Genomic DNA, 19019 nt, shown 5'->3' with positions numbered 1-19019 from the left:
GTGCAGGACCTTTCCACGCAGGATCTGGAAGCTGTCTGAAATAAACAAGAGGACGGGAAGAGGGAACTACTCGCTTGGTGAAGTGGCGAGAAGCCGCTGTGGAAGAAGGAGAGCCAGTAAGATTAAGAAAGTTAAGAGAATAGAGAGTAATGTTCAAGATGTTTTGTAACGCCGGGAGGTTGGGGGCCTAAGCCTTTTTCCCTATTTGCCGATCAAGGGCATTTTTCAGAGTTTGGTTTGCCCTTTCCACAATAGCCTGACCTTGGCTATTGAAAGGTATGCTAAATTTATGGTGATGGCCACTTATGGCAAAACTCAGCAAAGGGAGAACTGACATAAGCAGGACCATTATCTGTTTTGAGAATTTTTGGACATCCCAACGTTACGAATGACCGAATACAGTGATTAATAACATTTTTAGTAGCCTCTCCTCTTTGTAATGTTGCCATAATAAACCCTGAATATGTATCAACTGATACATGAATGTATTTCCAGGGAGCAAAGGGAGGATAATGAGTTACATCCATTTGCCATGTATCACAGGCTTGAGTACCCCTAGGATTAACACCTTCAGGGATACCTTTGGCCTGCAAGCTACATGTTGGACATTGTTGAATTATTGCTGTGGCTTCTTGATACGTAATCCCAAATTGCTGTACCAAGGCCTTCTTATTTTGATGGAAATAGTCATGATTCTCCCAGCTGAAAGCTGTTGTGGAAGAGGAGAGGAGGCCATAATTTTACAAGCCTCATCTGCCATATGATTGCCTTCTGCCAGGAATCCAGGCAATTGCTGATGACTTCTGATATGAGCTACAAATAAAGGTTTCCCTCGCTTTTCAGCAGTGTCTGAAGCTGTAAAAAAGTGTCATGAGAGAAGGAGGGGTAACAGGAGAAATATATGCATCGAAAATATGAGCAACCATCTGAGTAACATACATGCTATCAGATATTACATTTAAAGATTCCTGTGGAAAAAGAGACAAGGCCAAAGAAAAAGCAGCTAACTCAGCTTGTTGTGCTGAGTTCTGTGGGGCAGTTAAACGTTTGTTCCATTGAGCATTTTCACACCATGCACATGCTCCAATATTTTTGAACCATCAGTAAAGACAGTTAAGCCTTCCTTCAATGGCTGTTGGACAAAAGGTGATTGTAAAACAAAGGAACTGTCTTCAACACCTGCAGTCTTGAATCAGATGGAAGGTGGCATGACACTTGGCCACACCAATCTTCCAATGCATCCTGTAGTGTTGTGGAGGTCTGAAAAAGAGGTTCCCATTGACTAATCTTAAAAGGAATATACAATGTAAAAATATCCATTCCCATCAGGGCTTTGGTTCTCTTGCGCCTTTTTGTATAAGAAAAGCCATTTGTGCTGCTTTAGTAAAAATAGAGGTTTTTGGAGTATGTGGTAGGTGTAACCATTCCAAGAAATGAAGATTTTTTGCATTAGATACTTGAACAATTATTGCAGTCAGTAGTTGATGAGTGGAAATAATAGCAAGAGAAGGTGGTGTGTTTGCAAGTGCACGGTTTACCCATTGAGTTGCTAGGGCTGTGTTTACTTGCTTTAAAGCTTCTAGATGCTGAGCTGAAAGATAGACCTTATCTGCAGGATTTTTAATCCTACTAGTGCTTGAAAAAGCGGTGATAGCATCTGTGTGGTTAGAGCAAGATATGGTCTAGCCCAGTTAATAATTCCCAAGTACTGTTGTAATTGAACCAATGTGGTTGGCTGTGGAAGTGTGAGTGAAGGAATATGTGGAGATGCTGAGGAAGCTAAAACCTTGTGACCTAAATATTGCATTGGGTAGTGAGACTGGATTTTTCAGGTGCTATATGTAACCTGCTTTTGCTAATGTGGTCAAGAGGATCGGAAAAGTTTTTGTACCGTCCCTTTGGCCCATCAGCTGCAATTAAGATATCATCCATGTAATGATATACAAGAAAAATTAGGAAATTGAGATCTATAAGGATGCAGAGCCTCATTGACAAAATATTGACACATGGTTGGTGAATTAAGCATACCTTGTGGAAGAACTTTCCATTGATACCTAGATGTGGGTTTAGAGTTATTGAGTTCTGGCACTGTAAATGCAAAGATGATTCTATCCTTTTGTGCCAGAGGTATAGAAAAGAAACAGTCCTTTAAATCTATTATTATGAGATCAAATCCAGCTGGGATCAAATTAGGATTAGGCAGACTACTGAGTGTAACAGAAAGAGTTGGTTTTAAAGCTTGAACAGGTTGCTGCAATGCAAACCAAGAAAGAGGTTCAAAAAGAGGAAGTGTAGCAACTACTGTCCCCTTTTTTAAAGAAAAGCAACGATCTCCTATTGTAGCCAATGCAAGATTATTAAGAGCAGAAGAATCATATAAGTAAGGAGCTGCAACCACACCCTCTGTTGTAAGAGAAGAATTGGGAATAAGCAAGACAGGTGTGGAAGGAGGAAGAGGTTTGAAAAGCGTTGCAGTTAAAGGAAGAGTAAAAACAGCACCAGGATCATCATACACAAGATCCTCTAACAATACCACAGGAAACGTTGTGGCAGTTAGTTCAGCCTTTGTGGCGGGGCTAGCTGAAGACCCCTCAATTAGTATTCAGATTGCCACACAACATATTGTGCTGGAGTCATAAGCATAGAAAAAAGCATTTTCCAATCATACAATAACATAACTGTATTAGCTGTAACCAAAGAATCAAGTATTCCCCTAGTAAAAGGAGAATGCAATCCATAAGTTGTAACTGCATCTTTTATATTTTTCAAAACTTTAAACTCAATGTTACTATGAACATTGCCTCCTCCCCCAGGATGATAGTCATAGGATAAGCAGAAGGTTCTTCTGTTTCTAAAGATAGAGGTGATGACAAAAGATTGGTTATGATTCCTCCCATAGGATTCATAATAGGAGAATCAGAAAGAGAAGGAAGAGGAGGAGGAGGGGGATGAGTGGGGGAAGAAATATCTGAATAAGGAGGTGGTAAGGAAGAGTTTGATTCCAAATGAGCTGCAAGAGGCTTAGAAGTTTTTGAATTGGAAGAGTGGAAGTCAGAAGAAACAGGAGAAAAGGAATTTTCAGGAAGACTAGAAGGAGGATATATAATTGTAATAGCAGCCATTATTGCTTTCCAAGAAATAAGTATATCCATGGGAGCTCTGGGAACTTTATGTAAATATTTTCCTAATTTTTCCCAGTCAGAATGGTTAAGAGTTCCAGCAGATGGATAGGCTGGACAGTGAGCCTCAATATAAATTATAAATTTATTTAAAGATTTCTTAGAAATAGGGTACACAGTGGTACCATTGGTTTTTGAAAGGAATTAGCTTTCTTCACTAGATTATAAAGTTCGTCCCTATGCCCTGGCGAAACTTGAGAAATCGAGGAGCCCATTCTTACCTTTTTGTCGACGTAGCCTATTCCAGGCGAATAAGAATGAGGTGAAGAAGATGCACTTCTAGACAAAAGTCACACCTTGGAACCTGAAAGGCGAAGGGATCCCAGACGATTAGAGATCCCGGACGAGCCCCCAGCTGTCGCGTTGAGCGACCGGTCTGTTGTTTCGCCTTTCTGGTTGATTGCTGAATTCCTCTCAGAAAATAACCCTCTCCAGGGTGAGATTTAAAGTAGCCCTCTCCATGGCGAGACAGTGGGACCCTCGCAAGGGTGAGGCTAGGCAAGACTCACAAAAGAGTGATTGCCAAGCAAGCACAAGAAATAAAACACACAAAACACAAGAAATCTTCAAAATGAGGCAGCACTTTGAGCCTGGGGAGATGGGATTCCCTCGCTGCCCTGGAACAGATGGAAAAATCCAGGCTTCTCTCCTCCTCCTCCTCCTTTCTTCCCCTTTTTCCTTCTTCTCTCTCCCCAGGCTTTTGCTGTCCTCTTTTATTGTGCTAATTCAAGGGAGGGGGTCAGAGAGGAAATTTACAGAAAGGTAAAGAGATACAATGTTAATCTTTTTTGACCAGTTTACGTGACATGAGTCACATCCTCTATAGCTGCTATAGACAGGCATATCTTATTTGAATACACATTATTGTCTCGGGTTATTCTTTTATTTAACTTCCTTCTTGTCAGTGCTTTCCTGCTGAGCTGAATACGTGCTTTCCAGCAAGATTTCTTCTTGTGGAAAAATACAAGACAGAACCAATGTAAAATAGTCACATGTTCCTTCTCTTTAATTGCAAGTGTTAACCTATTTATTTTTGTACATTCTAATATTTTCCTAATCACGTTCTCATCTGTAGGAATCTCTTTACTTTTCCAACTTTGTGCAAATACAATTCTAGCAGCAGTTAATACATGAATCATCAAATATACATTTTTGTTACTATAAGTTTCTGGTAAAATCCCCAATAAAAATATTTTGAGTTTCAAATCAATATGCTGTTCTATCATATTGTCCAACCATGTATGTATTTTTGTCCAATACTTTTTGGCTTCTACACATTTCTACTGCATATGATAATATGACACAGTGTCTGGTGGCATTTCCAACATTTAGCTGATTTATCTTCCAAAAGACAGAAGACATTCCTGGGCCTTATCTATAAAATGAATAGACCTTTTCTGCAGACGTTTAAGGAGGGAGAAAAAAGTGTCTTAATGAATTGTGAAATATGGAAGTAAAACAGGAGGTTAAAAAATAAATATTCTTTGCCTATCTAATTAACACAACCCAAAACTGGTTTATTTCTGAACACTGTTTTTTTTATTCCATAGCTACATTGTTAAAAAATAGCCATATTTGTCAAATCTCCCCAAATTTATAAAAATGTGTCCAGTAGCTTTTATGGAGACACATCTAAAGACCTGCTGAAATGGAAATGACAGGGCTCCTATTTATGAAGGCTGGGGTTCATTATTATTCACTGGAGATCTTTCTGGCTGTATGTGATCAGAATTTAGAAAGACAAGAAGGCTCCAATTCTGAGCTTTATCAGCCCTAAATGGACAGCAACATGGGAAGATTATGTGCCACATATTCCCATGATGACGATAGCAAATCAGAGCTAGGATGTCACAACTTCATTTTTAAAAAAAACAAAGCAATTTTTATTGGTGTAGTTATGCCTTTTTCGGAGCAAAGCAAGATTATGGAGAGTTATGGGAGGAATTTTTCCTGAGAGCAAAAGCCAAATGGTTAGCAGAAAGGAAAATCCTTACTGAAGGGATGCTCCAATTGAGTTAAACCATAGTTGCCACTACATCTTCAAAGAGGACTTCACAGTATCTGACAGTGAAAAAAAATATGTTTGTAACAAGAGTGAAAACAAAGCCAATGAAGAAATATTCAGTTTCAGAAGGTGAATATGTTTATTCTGATTCACTCAGATCAAAGTTATTGGTCACCCCACCTTCATCCTCTTTTCCATTCATGATGAGACCCAACAGTTGTCTGAAAAAAAGACTGAACAAAATATAATTGGATGCTTAAAGAAAAATGTATTTCATGATAGGGAATATTTCCTTTATCCCCCAATAATCACATCACTTCAGCTACAAAATAAAGAACAAATTCCAACCTCAAACATTGCTATGGAGAAGAATGAAGCAGGAACAGCACAATGAGACTTATAAGATTCTTTTTTTACAGCCCATTTCAATACAAGGGCTTTAACATTCATTTGGTGATCACTTCCATGACTGGTGTACTCATCAGGGCTGATAGAACTCTCTCCCGAAACAGGCAATTGGAAGTTCATTCATCATAAGGGGAAAAGGGCAAGGAACAAAGACAGAAAGAAACCCCAAAAGAATGGAAGGGAAATGTGACCCTCTGAAAACTACCAGTTTGGATTTAATGCAGTGATTCAGCAAAACGTAATCCTTGATCTAACTTTCTCTTTGGTGCAGAATTTTATCAAGAAAAAAAACCCTGATGGTGCTAAATTCAATGGGCAATCCATTTTGACAATATGTTTCAATCCTGAGATTGAAAGAAAGCTTCAAATATCTACCAAAATCATAACAAAGAGTAAGTGGGAAACTATTGGCAGATGTCCATGGACCATCATAGTCTTTAGGGCAAATCTTTCTAAATCACTTTCTGGGGCATGAATAAATGCATTAACTCTTAAGTGACATACGTTCCTGGCCTTCATCATGTAGTCACAGTAGTCAACATCTTTTGGAGGGATGGTCTTTGGATAATGTACATTCCTCTTTTTGAAGATCTCAAAACTGTCAGCTTCTGTCTCCAAGACTACCCAAGCTAATGAAAAGAGCATCCAGAGAAGGTGGATTCCCTTTGCAGTCATGGCTTCTCTCTTGCCCTTGGGCTCCTATGAAAGGGTGGGAGAAAGGAAATATGAAACAATTAACATACTCAACATGCCATCCCAATGCTTGGCGTAGGGGTAGGATAGGATGAGACACCTTTTCTTTCAGGATGTATTCCAGAGCAATTTTGTGTCATTTCCATTTGGTAACTTTATATTTTATTTATTTGTTAAGGGAGACAGTACAAAGTATGAATAACAGAGCAATCAAATATTGTAAAAAGAAAGAAAGGGGTTGAGTATGCTGAAAAACTTGAGGTAGAGAAAACATACTGGACAAAGTGATATCTTTGACAGAATTATTTGTAGAAGAAATCCTGGATTGCAGATATTTCCTAATAAGACAAAAAAAAATTAACGGATTTGATCCCTGAGATATATAGGCCCAAAGAGAAAACTCATATTCCAAAGTGATTGTCCTGTTAAAATGGCTCTGAAATACTTGAACACTCTTCTTTCATTATTATAATTTGGCGTATAACATCTTTTTTCTAAACAACTATATTTTTTTCTTGCATCTGGTCTCTACAATCCCTACAATGAAGCAGGACTCATCACGTTCCAAGACAATTCCTTTCATTATCCAGTTGCATTGTGGTAAGACTATTTCTTAACATTAAATTAAAGGTTACTTTAAAATGTCTTAATGCTACTGCATAATCTCTTCCTAGTTGGGATCAGAAAGATCCTCCCCTCTGGAAACCTGGTCATGTCACCAAAGAAAGTTTCTTACCTGTTTCAAGATACAAAATATATCTTCAGACCCACAGGATGAAAATTCTTGTCTGCTTGAGAGTTTTCAGTGGTGGCTAAAATAGGGAGAGTGACATCAGGCATCATGGGATAGAAATTGACAATAGAAGCTGGTCTCTTGGAGAGTACATGCTGTCTGCATTGTGTAATATTTGTGAACACCCGGGAAGACAGGATGTCCTTCCTTTTTCATCTGCCAAATTTTAACTTTCCTTGCTATGCCTTCATAGGGCCTGAAGCACTGTCCCTAAACCCACATTTAAGTCATGATTGCCAGTCTATGCTGATCATTTCTACAGAAATTTAAGCAAAAAAACAAAACACAAACTTTTGATATGAAACATCCAACTATTTCTAAATAGAAATGAAATGAGAGAAATAATTTCATCTTATTTAATTGTATAAAGTTCTATTTCCCTTTGAAAGAATGTTATTATATAAGATTTCTAAAACAGTTGTAAAGGAAAGTGTTGCTGTCCTGTGACAAATTATTTCTGAATGAGGTTTTTTGTGTCTTTCTTTAGACACGAAGTCTGGAGTCTGACAGATGACCTGGCTTTGAGAAAGTATTTTGTGGTTATTCTTCCTCTATGGGGAAATGCAGACAATTCACCATAGTGAACCCAGTCTAGGCACACAGTTGCACTGGAGGGCCAACGTGGGTGCCAGCTAGGGTAATCGAAAGCACAGGGCCCCAGTCCTACAGAGTAGAGATGGAGGAAGGGAAGCTATGGGAGTGATACATTGATCAGCTATGGGGCTGGGTCCCAAATGAGGACAACTAACCAAACACCCGATATGCAATAACTGAACAACACAGATCACAAACACCATACCCGAAGACACAGACTCTGAACAATAATATCAGAGACACGTATCTTGTGAGAGGGAGTCCTTCTGAGGCCTCAGGCTCAACAGTCCCTGCCACACCAGTAGCTAGTTTCAAGATGGTTCCACTGGCGGGGACAGAAGCAGCAGAGGACTCATCCACTCAGGCCACCACCCCAGGAGCAAGTGAGGTGCACAGCTCCAGTCATACCCATCAAAGCCCTGCTTACATACGTGATTATGTACAGTAGGCGAGCACCAATTGGAGGAACATTAACTAGAAGGGGAGGGGTGTTATATATGACCAAATATGGCCAAAGATTGGAGTCGGCTAATAGACTCCACTCATTGGCCCAGCCACTGGTGGAAAAAATGAAGCTACATCAGTGACTGAAGCTTTGGACAGCGCCAGCTATAAAAGCTGGTGCCTGCTGCGGTTGAGCAGCTTTTTCGAACTGGCTTCAAATAAAGTCTGCTTACAAGTCCTGCTGTGTTCTGCCTCTCTTTTCCTGTGCCAACCCATCTAACAGGGATTGCAGCATCTAACCAACTATAAGGGCAATATGATGAAGACAGTCAACTCTGATGCCTCATTGGCAGAGAGTTGAACACCTTTTTGGCCCACTATGAGTTCAAGAGACCTGACCCTGTAGCTCCAGCCCACCAGTCCTCCAACTCCCAGCCACTCACCTTGCATGAACACGAAGTGAGAACTGTATTGAAGACCATAAATTCTAATAAATCTGCATGTCCAGATGGGGTGCTGGAATAGTGGTTAAAACCTGTGTTAATCAACTATCAGAGGTCCTAAGGATTTTTAACATCTCCCTGCAAACAGCCAGTGTTCCATCATGTCTGAAAGCAGCCACAATCATTCCAGTCCCAAAGAAAACATCAATAAACAGCCTGAATGACTATAGACCCATTGCACTAACATCTGTAATGAAGAAGTGCTTCTAGAGACTGGTTCTTCAACACCTCAGGCCATGCCTTCCATCAAACTTCGACCAATATCAGTTCACCTACAGAGGAAATAGGTCGACAGGTTGCTACTGCCATTGCTACTGCTCTACATTCTGTAGTGAGTCATTTAGAGAAACCTGGGAACTACCTCAGAATGTTTTTCATAGATTATAGCTCAGGTTTTAACACCATTTTGCTAGACATCCTCATCGAAAAGTTGACTGATTTGAATTTCCCTTCTCTCACTTGTGATTGGATTAAAGACTTTCTGACAGACAGGCCACAAACAGTGAGAGCTGGGTCTTTCACATCCTCCTCACGGAAGCTCAGCATTGGCTCTTCACAGAGCTGTGTGCTGAGTCCCTACCTGTACTCGTTGCACACATACAACTGCCTATCTTCTGACCCATCTAAGGTGATATTAAAGTATGCAGATGATACCACTATACTGGGTCTTATTACAGGAGGAGATGAATTAGCATACAGGGAAGAAGTCCAGAAGTTATCCACATGGTGCTCAGAAAACAACTTGCATCTAAAAACAAAGACAAAGGAGATAGTGATAGGCTTCCGGACCCTGCCCCACTCTACATCAAGGGTGGTTGTGTGGAGAGGGTCTCCTCTTTCAAATTTCTTGGAGTCCACCTTAGCCAAGATCTCACCACAAAAAATAACATGATCCAGGTGGTCAGGAAGGCTCAACACAGACTCCATTTCCTTAGGGTCTTGCGGAAATATCAGGTGGAACAATGACTGATGACTTACTTTTTACCAGTCTATGTTAGAATGTGTCCTTACATATTGTGTTACAGTATGGTATGCTGGCTTGACAGCCGTGGACAAAAAAGCATTACAGAGTGTAATGAGCACAGCAAGAAAAATTAAGGGCTGTCCCCTGCTACCACTGGATGAAATCGCCAGGACCCACTGCCTCAGCAGAGTGAAGAAAATCCTCAGGGATGATTCACACCCTGGTCAGCACTTCTCTACTCTCCTACAATCGGGAAGGAGATATAAAAGTATAGCCAGCCGAACAAATAGGCTGAAAAATAGCTTTTATCTGTGGGCTGTCACTTCTTAACACAACATAACACCATAATTAGGTTTAATATAATAGATTTCCAGGGCCAGCACAACATGCAACATGTTCATACCAATGTAATATAATATAATGTTACATACATATAGATATATGGGAATGTGTGTGAGTTATTACTTATTTTGGTTTAGGGATTCTATTTTTTCATTTATTGAGTTATTGAGGTGTATTTTGTGTTTCTTTGTGGGGGGGCTGCACAATTTCATTGTACACATGTTGTGCATTGTCAATAAACGTTTGATTTGATTTGATTTGAAAACTTCATTTATGATTTTCTTAATCTCATTTTTCTTCTGAAGCTTCTCTTTTTAATCTCTGTCTCTCTGTCTCTATCTGTCTCCCAGTGTCCCTCTGTCTCTCTCTGTGTGTGTCTCTCTCTCTCCCTATGTGTGTGTGTGTGTGTGTGTGTGTGTGTGTGTGTGTTTTCCAATAATAGATATTGTTCAGTGGCACACATGACAAGTTGTAACATGCACACACCAGCTCCACAAAGGTGAAAAATGTCATGAAAGTCACATGATGGCAATGTTGACACCATGAATTTGACAGCTGTGGTATAGAACAAAGTAGTAGGGGTATTTCTTTCCTCCAATTTCAACTCCAGCTGTATACTTATTTTTGAATGATCTTATCATTTTAAAAGCTTGTAATGTTAAATTTCATTTATAATTCAAAATTGCAATTTTGAATTGCAAGCTGTCCATAATCATTGGTTGAGATAGGTAGCTATAGAACTTTAATAAAACAATAAAAATGCAGCCTGATGTAGAGCAGATTATATTAACTCATTGCATATATTGGCTCAGTAATTCAACAAAAGGGCTCAGAGGAGACAGAGGAACCCAATCAGTAATCGAGAATTAAGAAGGCTTGGAACATTTGGAGTTCTCTGAAAATACATCTGCTTCTTTCCATTGTTCTGTCTGAATCTGAATCTTTGCCATCATTGTTGAAATACCTGTTCATTAGTTTGTTGAATCTGGCACAGTGGTTTGTTCTGTTCAATAACTCTGATGCATTGAATGATGCATCAGAGTTATTGAACAGAAGTTGCAAAACAAAAAAACTAATTGAAGGAAGAAGACTCTGAGCAACCCGGTTAGCAAGATTTATGATGATTAACAACAACAACAAAAATTAAATAACACCAGAAAAATTCTGGAGATAAAAGGACTGTAATAAGCATTGTTAGTTGCAAAGTCATGTCTGACCCATCACAACCTTATGGACAACATTCCTCCAGGCCTTCCTGTCCTCTACCATCCTCCGGAGTCAATTTAAGCTCATGCCTACTACTTCAGTTATTCCATCCAGCCACCTCATTCTCTGTCGTTCCCATCTTCTTTTGCCCTCAGTCTTTCTCAGCATTAGGCTCTTCTCCAGTGAGTCCTTCCTTCTCATTAGGTGGCCAAAGTATTTGAGTTTCATCTTCAGCATCTGTCCTTCTAAAGAGCAGTCAGGGTTGATCTCCTCTAGGACTGACTGGTTTGATCGCTTTGCAGTTCAAGGGACTCATAGGAGTCTTCTCCAGCATTATAGGTCAAAGGCCTCAATTCTTTGGCACTCAGCCTTCCTTGTGGTCCAACTTTCACAGCCATACATTGCAACTGGGAAAACATAGCCTTAACTATAGACACTTTTTGTTGGCAGGGTGACTTAACTAAGTTAATCCTAACTTATCCTAACTTTAACTGTGCAAATAGTCTACTGAACACTACTAATAGCTTACATGCTAAACAACTCCATATTATGAGATCTAATGAATAGTATGGGATATTGGCTGAGGAATGAGATTAATTTTTAGATTAAATCTCATGAGTTACAAATTTTATCCATACAAAATGGCTTCAAATGCCAAAGTTCAAGCAAGTTAAAAAACATTTTAAAAAATGATATTCTATTTTTGTAGAGATAGGAAGATTTTATTTCCTTAAGAATAAAAGCAGGTTGCTATTTTCAGTTGGAAAGTTGGATGGTGCATAACAATGCCACTAAGTTTTAAATTGATCTAAATGATTAGAAGCCTGGCACTCCTCTCCTAGTCTTTCTAAAGAATCCAGCATCAGGTAAACAGAATTTATCACAAAGGACTGACTACAATGGCTCAGACACATAGTTAGGGACAATGCTTCAAGCACTATGGGCTTGCCTGGTCTATTGACAGTGCTGCCGTGTGTATGTTAGAGGAAGAAAAGAAGGTAGCAAAGTTGCATGGAATTTTCTCATGCACTTTATTCTTCCACAGTCTCATGACTGGAATACCATTTTTCCCCTGATTAATGAAATCTTATCTGAAATCAACTTGCTCTTCAGTCCACTTCTTCCCTTTATGCCACATATTCAGTAAGCTCCTGTAGGAAGTTAGCACCCAACCCTCTCCTAGAAAATTGAAATATCCTAAGAAATATTAAAAAGGCAGAATATTTCCCCTAAAAAGAGTAGAAACTCAAGAGCAGAAACACCTCAGAAGCAGAAGCTCACCCCCATCTTTGTTAATGGGCAGGCCATTAAGTCCTGGGCCAGAATACTTTACCTAACAAAGATACCCAGATAAAACTATAGCAATTGCCCGAAAGCCCTTTCAGTGCATCATCATCCAGCAAGGCTCAACCAAGCCTGGAACTCAGGACAGCCTACAGAGTTGTCCCTGCATGGCCCCATGGGAGTGTGACCAATCAGAATACAAGCTCCAATTCAAATCCCAACAAAGATTATAAAACCCAGGCACTCTCAGCATATCAGCCCTTCTTGATCTTCTTTTTTCACCTTGGAGCATGTGATCATCCTTCTTTGGAGCTTCAAGCCATGTGGTCCTGTACACCATTAAATCATCTTTCCAAATAGCCTCCATGTTTCCAGTGTCTTTTTCCCCACTTGGAACTGAACCCAGAAGGATAATTCTTCCAACATTCCATATAGAGATTTCTAGAAGACAAATTTGTTAGTGATGCGTTGTAGATTAAAAGTAGGGTTAGTTAGGTTAACATTATTACATTCCACCAGTCTCCAGAATCAGGAGTGGGATTCTACCAGTTCACACCTATTTGCTAGAACTGGTTGTTAACATTCTAAGCAGTTTGGAGAACCAATTGTTAGAAGAAATTACTGGCCTAATCCTGTAAGGAAGGCAGGAAGGAAACATTCTGGTGTTGCTTACAAAAACTGCCTCTCCGTTAACCCTTATTACATTCTTGGCAGGACTAGACTTCCTGTCTCAGGAATGCCTCTGGAGTTTTTTCTCCCTCCTTTGCTGGCATTTTGCTTGTGTGGAGTGACTGTTCAAAGTTACAATGACACTGAAAAAAGTGACTTTTTCACACTTACGATTGTTGCAGCATTTCCACAGTCATGAGAGGCCAGGCGAGGAGATGCATGCCTCGATGTGAATGATACTGAGTTGGCCACACCCAGCCAATAACATGACCACCAAGCCATGTCCACCCAGTCACATGACCACCAAGCCATGCCCACCATCTAAGCCACACCCACAGAACTGGTTGTTAAAAATTTGAATCCCATCCCTGTCCAAAATTCTCCTGTTGTTATTTCTTTGGTTTTTTTCTGCCTTTATAAATCATGCCAACTAGAGATATAAAAGCTCTGCATAGCACAATTTCTTTCTTGAATTAGTTATTACTTTTGCAATTGAAGCTGGAAAACTCTGTCCCATCCTTGAATTTAAGCAGCCATGATGTCTGATACACCAAATAAATAACAGGCACGACAACACAAAGTAGCAAAGAATCAGATCCATATAGGACACTGGAAAGAAGCAGATGTACTTTCAGAGAACTGCAAATATTTACTCAATTACTAATTTATTTATGGACACTTTATCTCCTCCTATCCCATTTGTCAACTACGTGAAGTGCAAGGCCAGTATATACAATGAATTTATGCAATGTGCCTTACACGAGGCTGCATTTTAGGACAATAAAGAAGTTGGAGGGAAAAAAATAATAATTCTTGAGTCATATTTAGAACTGTTTTCTATATGCTAAAACTATCCAGTATGGCAAATATCCTGGATCTCTCCACAGGTCACAGCAACTTCCCAACTGATAGCTAGCTCTTTCTTAAGTTAGCAAATATTCACATTTATTGAATTGATCTCAATAAATCTTTTCAAACTGTATCTTTGAATCAAGATATCCAATGCAATTCTGAACTTTAAACTTAGGGCTTTCAAAACCCTTTAAATGAACTCAGAGGGAATTCAGAGACCTAATGGATTTTCTGATGCTCAAGATCACAATTTTTATTCTCTACAATGGATGCTTCTGCATCCATTGGTCCTCTTCAAACTGCTATATCCATTTGTTCCCTTCAATCTTCTGAGCACCCCTAAGTCAGTTTAAGTACCTCTCTTCCTCCAAGATCTATATAAGAGATTTCTGAAGATCTTACTATACTATTAAATGTTTCTAAAGATGATGAAATTACTTGTGGGACTCCAAGTAAAACCAACCTGAGTCTTTGGGAATGATTCTCCACAAATTTCTGGTCCATCATAGGACAGCCTAAACCTTTCATGGAATAGAGGGCTATTAGTTTTTTAAATTCTTAACAATCTAAGAGGAAAAAAAATTAAAATGATTGAAATGATTCTCCACAAACATATTCTATTGCATAAATAACAGCAATAAAAATGCTCAGGAGTGCTTATCAACATACATCTGACACCCAAACTAGTCTTTTAGGAAATGAAAAAACTAGGAGACACATTAGTACTGGTTTCTAGAATCCCAAAATAGTTTCTCTAAATCAGTTCATCTGTCAGACGTTGTGCTATCTGAAGAAGAGAGTAAAAAAAAATCCCATTCACAAATAATTTGACACATGGAAACAATAGTGGTAGCAGCTTCCTATATATCTGTTGCAAAAATATTCTATGATAATTCTTCCTGAAGACCTAAATTGACATATGCAACTTTGTATAATTAAATAAAACACACTCCTTAATCATCTTTCAGCCCGATTCAGAAGTAGTTGGTACATAATGTGATCAAAGAAAATATTTTATTTTTACTCAACATTTTGCAAAACTGATCATCAAGGATGGACAATGATCACACTCAGAAATAATGTGTCAGGGGGCAAGAATAAAGCCATTTTCCTTTACAACTGTTGCAGACATCTTCTATATAGTAATCTTCCTGAAAACCTAAATAGACACAAGTAATTTTGTACAAATTAAATAAAGTATATTTAGTTGCCCCATTTGATGCCTATTTAGAAATTGTTGGTCCCTTTATATCAAGACTTTGAAATGCACCAGATCATCAGATAATTTTTTGAATTTGAAATTCTGCACATTGTATCACAATGATAATGAGGGCCTGCATGTGAGGTTAGGAAGAGTGCTTCAGGCACTATGAAGACAGATGGAAGAAAGTTAATATTTGACAGATGAAAAGGGAAGAATATCCTGTATAGCATATCTACCTTCAATGTTCTTTGTTCTTAAGGAAATATAACCGTTCTATTCCTAAGAAAATGACGAACAGTTTTTTACGATGATTAACTTGTTTGAAGTGTGGCAACATTATTCTTCATTATCTTTTCCATTTATTTCTTTCCATTTCTTTTCCATGATGCCACAAAGCACTCTCCATATATCTATATAAGCCAACATCAAAAACACTCAAGCATAAAATTTTCAGCCTATTGTCTGAAGAGATCTTCTGTACCTTGCAGTAGGTAAGAACCTTCACTTTTGTTCAAAGCTGAAACTATCCATAACCTTGCAGCAAAGTGATAATATGTGTGAGGTGTAAGAAGAATAGCATAGATTAGTGAGTTAAATTCCAGAAGGAAGACATTTAAATGTTATATGTTAGCTCAGATAGATCAGAGCTATAAGTGACATTCGTGATTTGGAGATGCACAACTCCAGACAAGAATTGAACTGAAGCAAAAGAATGAAGCCACATTAAGCATATCTGAAGAGGCATAAATAAGGCAGGAATTGGTTGGTATTAACTATCATAGGATTTCACATTCGTGGTCTAGAAATGATGAAAGTAAATGAAGAATGGAGTGGAATGAGAGAATGACATTAGGGCATAGGACAAAGAGATGCACCCCCAAAACACAGAGATAAATGGTAGCTAAGCAGGAATGTGGCTGGGTTAAGAGAAGCCCTCCCTAATTTGGGGGTTAAAATGGGATGTGGGAAGAGAAGGACTTTTAAACTTTCCAGTTTCTCTTTAATATAATGAAGTAGAATTAGTTTATCTGATTGTATTTCTTGTCTCCCCTATCTCATGAGGCTGACAGAGAATAACAGGTCTGAGAGAACTCAGAAAGCAAAATATGCCAATTTTATTATTTGACTTCAGGAGTTTAGGGGAGGATTTGGAATTTTAATCTATTGATGAAAGAATCTACACTATCTGTTTTTTTAATGATCTTCTTGCCAAAAGAATTACTTGGTGTAGCTCTATTTAATTCTATCCTTGTGCTGACTATATCTATAGCAGAATGGATGAATCTAGGGTGAAATGACCCTGACTAGTAACATGAGGCTACTAGCAGCATCTTCTACTTGTAGAAACACACCTCAAAGTAAGAAATGATCCCATTTTTCAGAGAAAGCATTCAGTTGTGTTTTGAACACCTGAGGAGGCTTTTCTTGGGTACAAACCTTTCCTTCACATAAAATCTTTTCCAGTCCAGAAGAGAATTGTTAATCATTTCATTTTCTAAATTTCTTAAAGAAACCGAGACAACTCATTCCTAAACAGTCTGCTATAATACTCAACTACATGTTTCACACTCAGTATGTGATTTCCAGATACAACATTTATTATCCTTGTCTTGTTCAGTTTTAACTTCCAAAGGAGAACTCAGAGAAACTAGAAGATATTCAGGAAATAACAAATATGATATTGAAAGGATCAGAACTGAAGGTCTTTAAAGAAGGGAGAAGAAGAGAATGTTCAGAAGGGACTGGATTCAATTCTTCACAAATATGAGCTGATTTTAAGGGAGGAAGCTTTTTATGTTCCCATAGAGGAAGATATTAAACAATGGCATTAAGGCATTTGAAAGGAATCTTTAATTTAATTTTCTGAAAGACTAATCCTTTTATGCATAGATAATGGATGGGAATATTTTGGAATGTAACGGGACTTGTTTAACTGGTGGGTTAAAGCAGAGATTGGAGAGAAAAGATGAAGGAAAAAAGACATGTTTGATTATTTAGATAATCAAAGCACTGTGTGAGAGTGTATAATATTTATGCTGGATAGTGATGGCCATACAACACGGAGTCTGTACTATAGTTGTACTTGCTAACTAACACAGTTCTGTTGTGTTTTAATTTGAGTTATTTCTTTCTTAAATGATGTTAATGGTAAACAAACCATTACAGATTGGAATGTAGAAAGCCCTTTATTCCTTTGCTGTATGGATTGATTTGTAACTTTTAACATTCATAAACTGCAACAATAAAAACTCCAGGTCAGGAGAGGATGGGGCTGTGTTTGTTAATTGGTATCTGGTTTATCTCTTTGTGAACTCCAAACTATTTGATTTTATTTTCCTCATTAACATCTTAAATTTTATGATGCTGCTTTTATCAGAATTAATTTAAAAAGACACATATGTGAAAGGTTTAACAACATGCAACTGATTTTCTACGATTTTCTATTTCTTTTGTCCTATACAATTAACTTCTCTTTTGTAGTCTTCTTTGATTTGTTAACTACAATATGGAATGTAAGTTGAGGATCTAGGTTCCCTAGAATAAGAGGAAATCTTTTTTAATCAGAATGTTCTGAATAAATTGTAAGAAGATCTTCCTTTCTTGGGATTTTTTTTTTAATATGCATGAAGAGATACCAGTCTAAAGCCATATTGGGCCCTCAATAGTCTCCATTTTCAAAGAGGACAAACAAAAGCATGTTCAAATGTTTCATAAGCATTTCTGCAGGACAATCGCTTTGAATATGAATTTTATTCTTGGATCTCCCTGTCTCAAGATGTCTAATACATAATTATAATAATTCTAATTGTGTTTTGTCTTATTAGGAAGTATTTGCTATCCACGATCTCTCCCACAACCAATTCTGTCAAAAATATCAGTCTGCCCATGGATATTTTTTGTATCTTAACCCTCTGTGGTCACAGCTTACTGAGCAGGCTGAACTGCTTCCATTTTTATCACAATATCTGTTTGTATTATCATTCATATATATTATATTTTCCTTTAATAAATAACATAAGATAGAATCTTCAGATATAAAAATGTCACCAACTCCCAGGTTAATCTGAAGAAATGATGCAATGAAGTGACTCTGGAATTCATCCTCAAAAAAAGGTGTATCATGCCACCTCCTCCAAGCCCTGAGGAAGCACTCTTCATGGTTTCCTGTTTCCATCTTTCCCCTTTGTTTGTAGGGCCACAAGAGAAAGAGAGAGAGAGAGAGAGAGAGAGAAGCCATGGCTGTCAAAGGAATCCACCTCCTCTGGATGCTCTTTTCGATAGCTTGGATAGTCTTGGACACAGAAGCTGACAGTTTTGAAGACTTCAAACGGAAGCATGTAGATTATCCAGTGACAGTTTCTGCAGATTATTGTAAAAATATAATGACGTCCAGAGGCCATTATGAAGCTAATATATTTATTCATCTCTCAGATGCTGATTTAAAACGTATTTGCCCTAACAGATATACTGGGAAACATATCTCAGAAAATCCTGTTCATTATACTTATTGTTCAAAGATTTTTGAGCATTTTTCGGGTGTTAGTAATACTCGCAAGATTGTTATGCATTGTCGGAAAGGATTGCCCGTTGAAATTAATTCTGTTTATTCTGATTAGAACCAGATGTTGGTTTGCTCAGGACCCCTTTAATGACAATGCTCTGCCATAGAGAGAGAGGTTGAGTGGAATTGTGGGTTGCTCTAATGTTGTCTTAAAGCCAACCCTATTTTTCATAAGGGTCACATTTCCCTTCCATTCTTTTGGGTTTCTCTGTCTTGTTCCTGGTGGTTCTTCTTTTATGATTACTGCAGTTCCAATCACCCCATTTCTAGAGGAACATCTGTCAGCCCTAATGGGTGGGCCTGGCCAGAAAATAAAC

At 38.3% G+C, this 19019-nt stretch overlaps 1 protein-coding gene and 1 long non-coding RNA gene across 2 annotated transcripts; one reads left to right on the top strand and one right to left on the bottom strand.

Annotated features, from left to right (window-relative positions):
• Window positions 1–5299: 5299 nt before the first annotated feature.
• Window positions 5300–7181, bottom strand: LOC148124246 (uncharacterized). The gene is made up of 2 exons (XR_015740390.1): window positions 7022–7181; window positions 5300–6291 (listed from the first exon to the last, which is right to left on the bottom strand). It is a non-coding gene; the product is annotated as an uncharacterized LOC148124246 (long non-coding RNA).
• Window positions 7182–7988: 807 nt separating this feature from the next.
• LOC148124245 (angiogenin-like) lies at window positions 7989–18814 on the top strand. Its single transcript, XM_087917242.1, has 4 exons — window positions 7989–8111; window positions 15537–15631; window positions 17970–18039; window positions 18362–18814. Exons 1-4 carry the CDS (start codon window positions 7989–7991, stop codon window positions 18755–18757), a joined length of 684 nt encoding a protein of 227 aa, XP_087773368.1. The 3' UTR covers window positions 18758–18814.
• The last annotated feature ends 205 nt before the right edge of the window (window positions 18815–19019 follow it).

This window comes from Pseudonaja textilis, chromosome Z, assembly GCF_049901715.1.
Source record: "Pseudonaja textilis isolate UNSWEBS1 chromosome Z, rPseTex1.2, whole genome shotgun sequence".
NCBI lineage: Eukaryota > Metazoa > Chordata > Lepidosauria > Squamata > Elapidae > Pseudonaja > Pseudonaja textilis.
The sequence above is the reverse complement of the archived record's forward strand: the minus strand, read 5'-3'. Positions and strand labels throughout refer to the sequence as shown.

Coding starts and splice junctions, on each gene's coding strand:
- LOC148124245 (XM_087917242.1), top strand. CDS start 7,989: ATGGTTCCACTGGCGGGGACAGAAGCAGCAGAGGACTCATCCACTCAG. Junction 8,112..15,536: donor CTGCTTACATACGTGATTAT/GTACAGTAGGCG, acceptor GATGCCACAAAG/CACTCTCCATATATCTATAT. Junction 15,632..17,969: donor TCTTCTGTACCTTGCAGTAG/GTAAGAACCTTC, acceptor CTTATTAGGAAG/TATTTGCTATCCACGATCTC.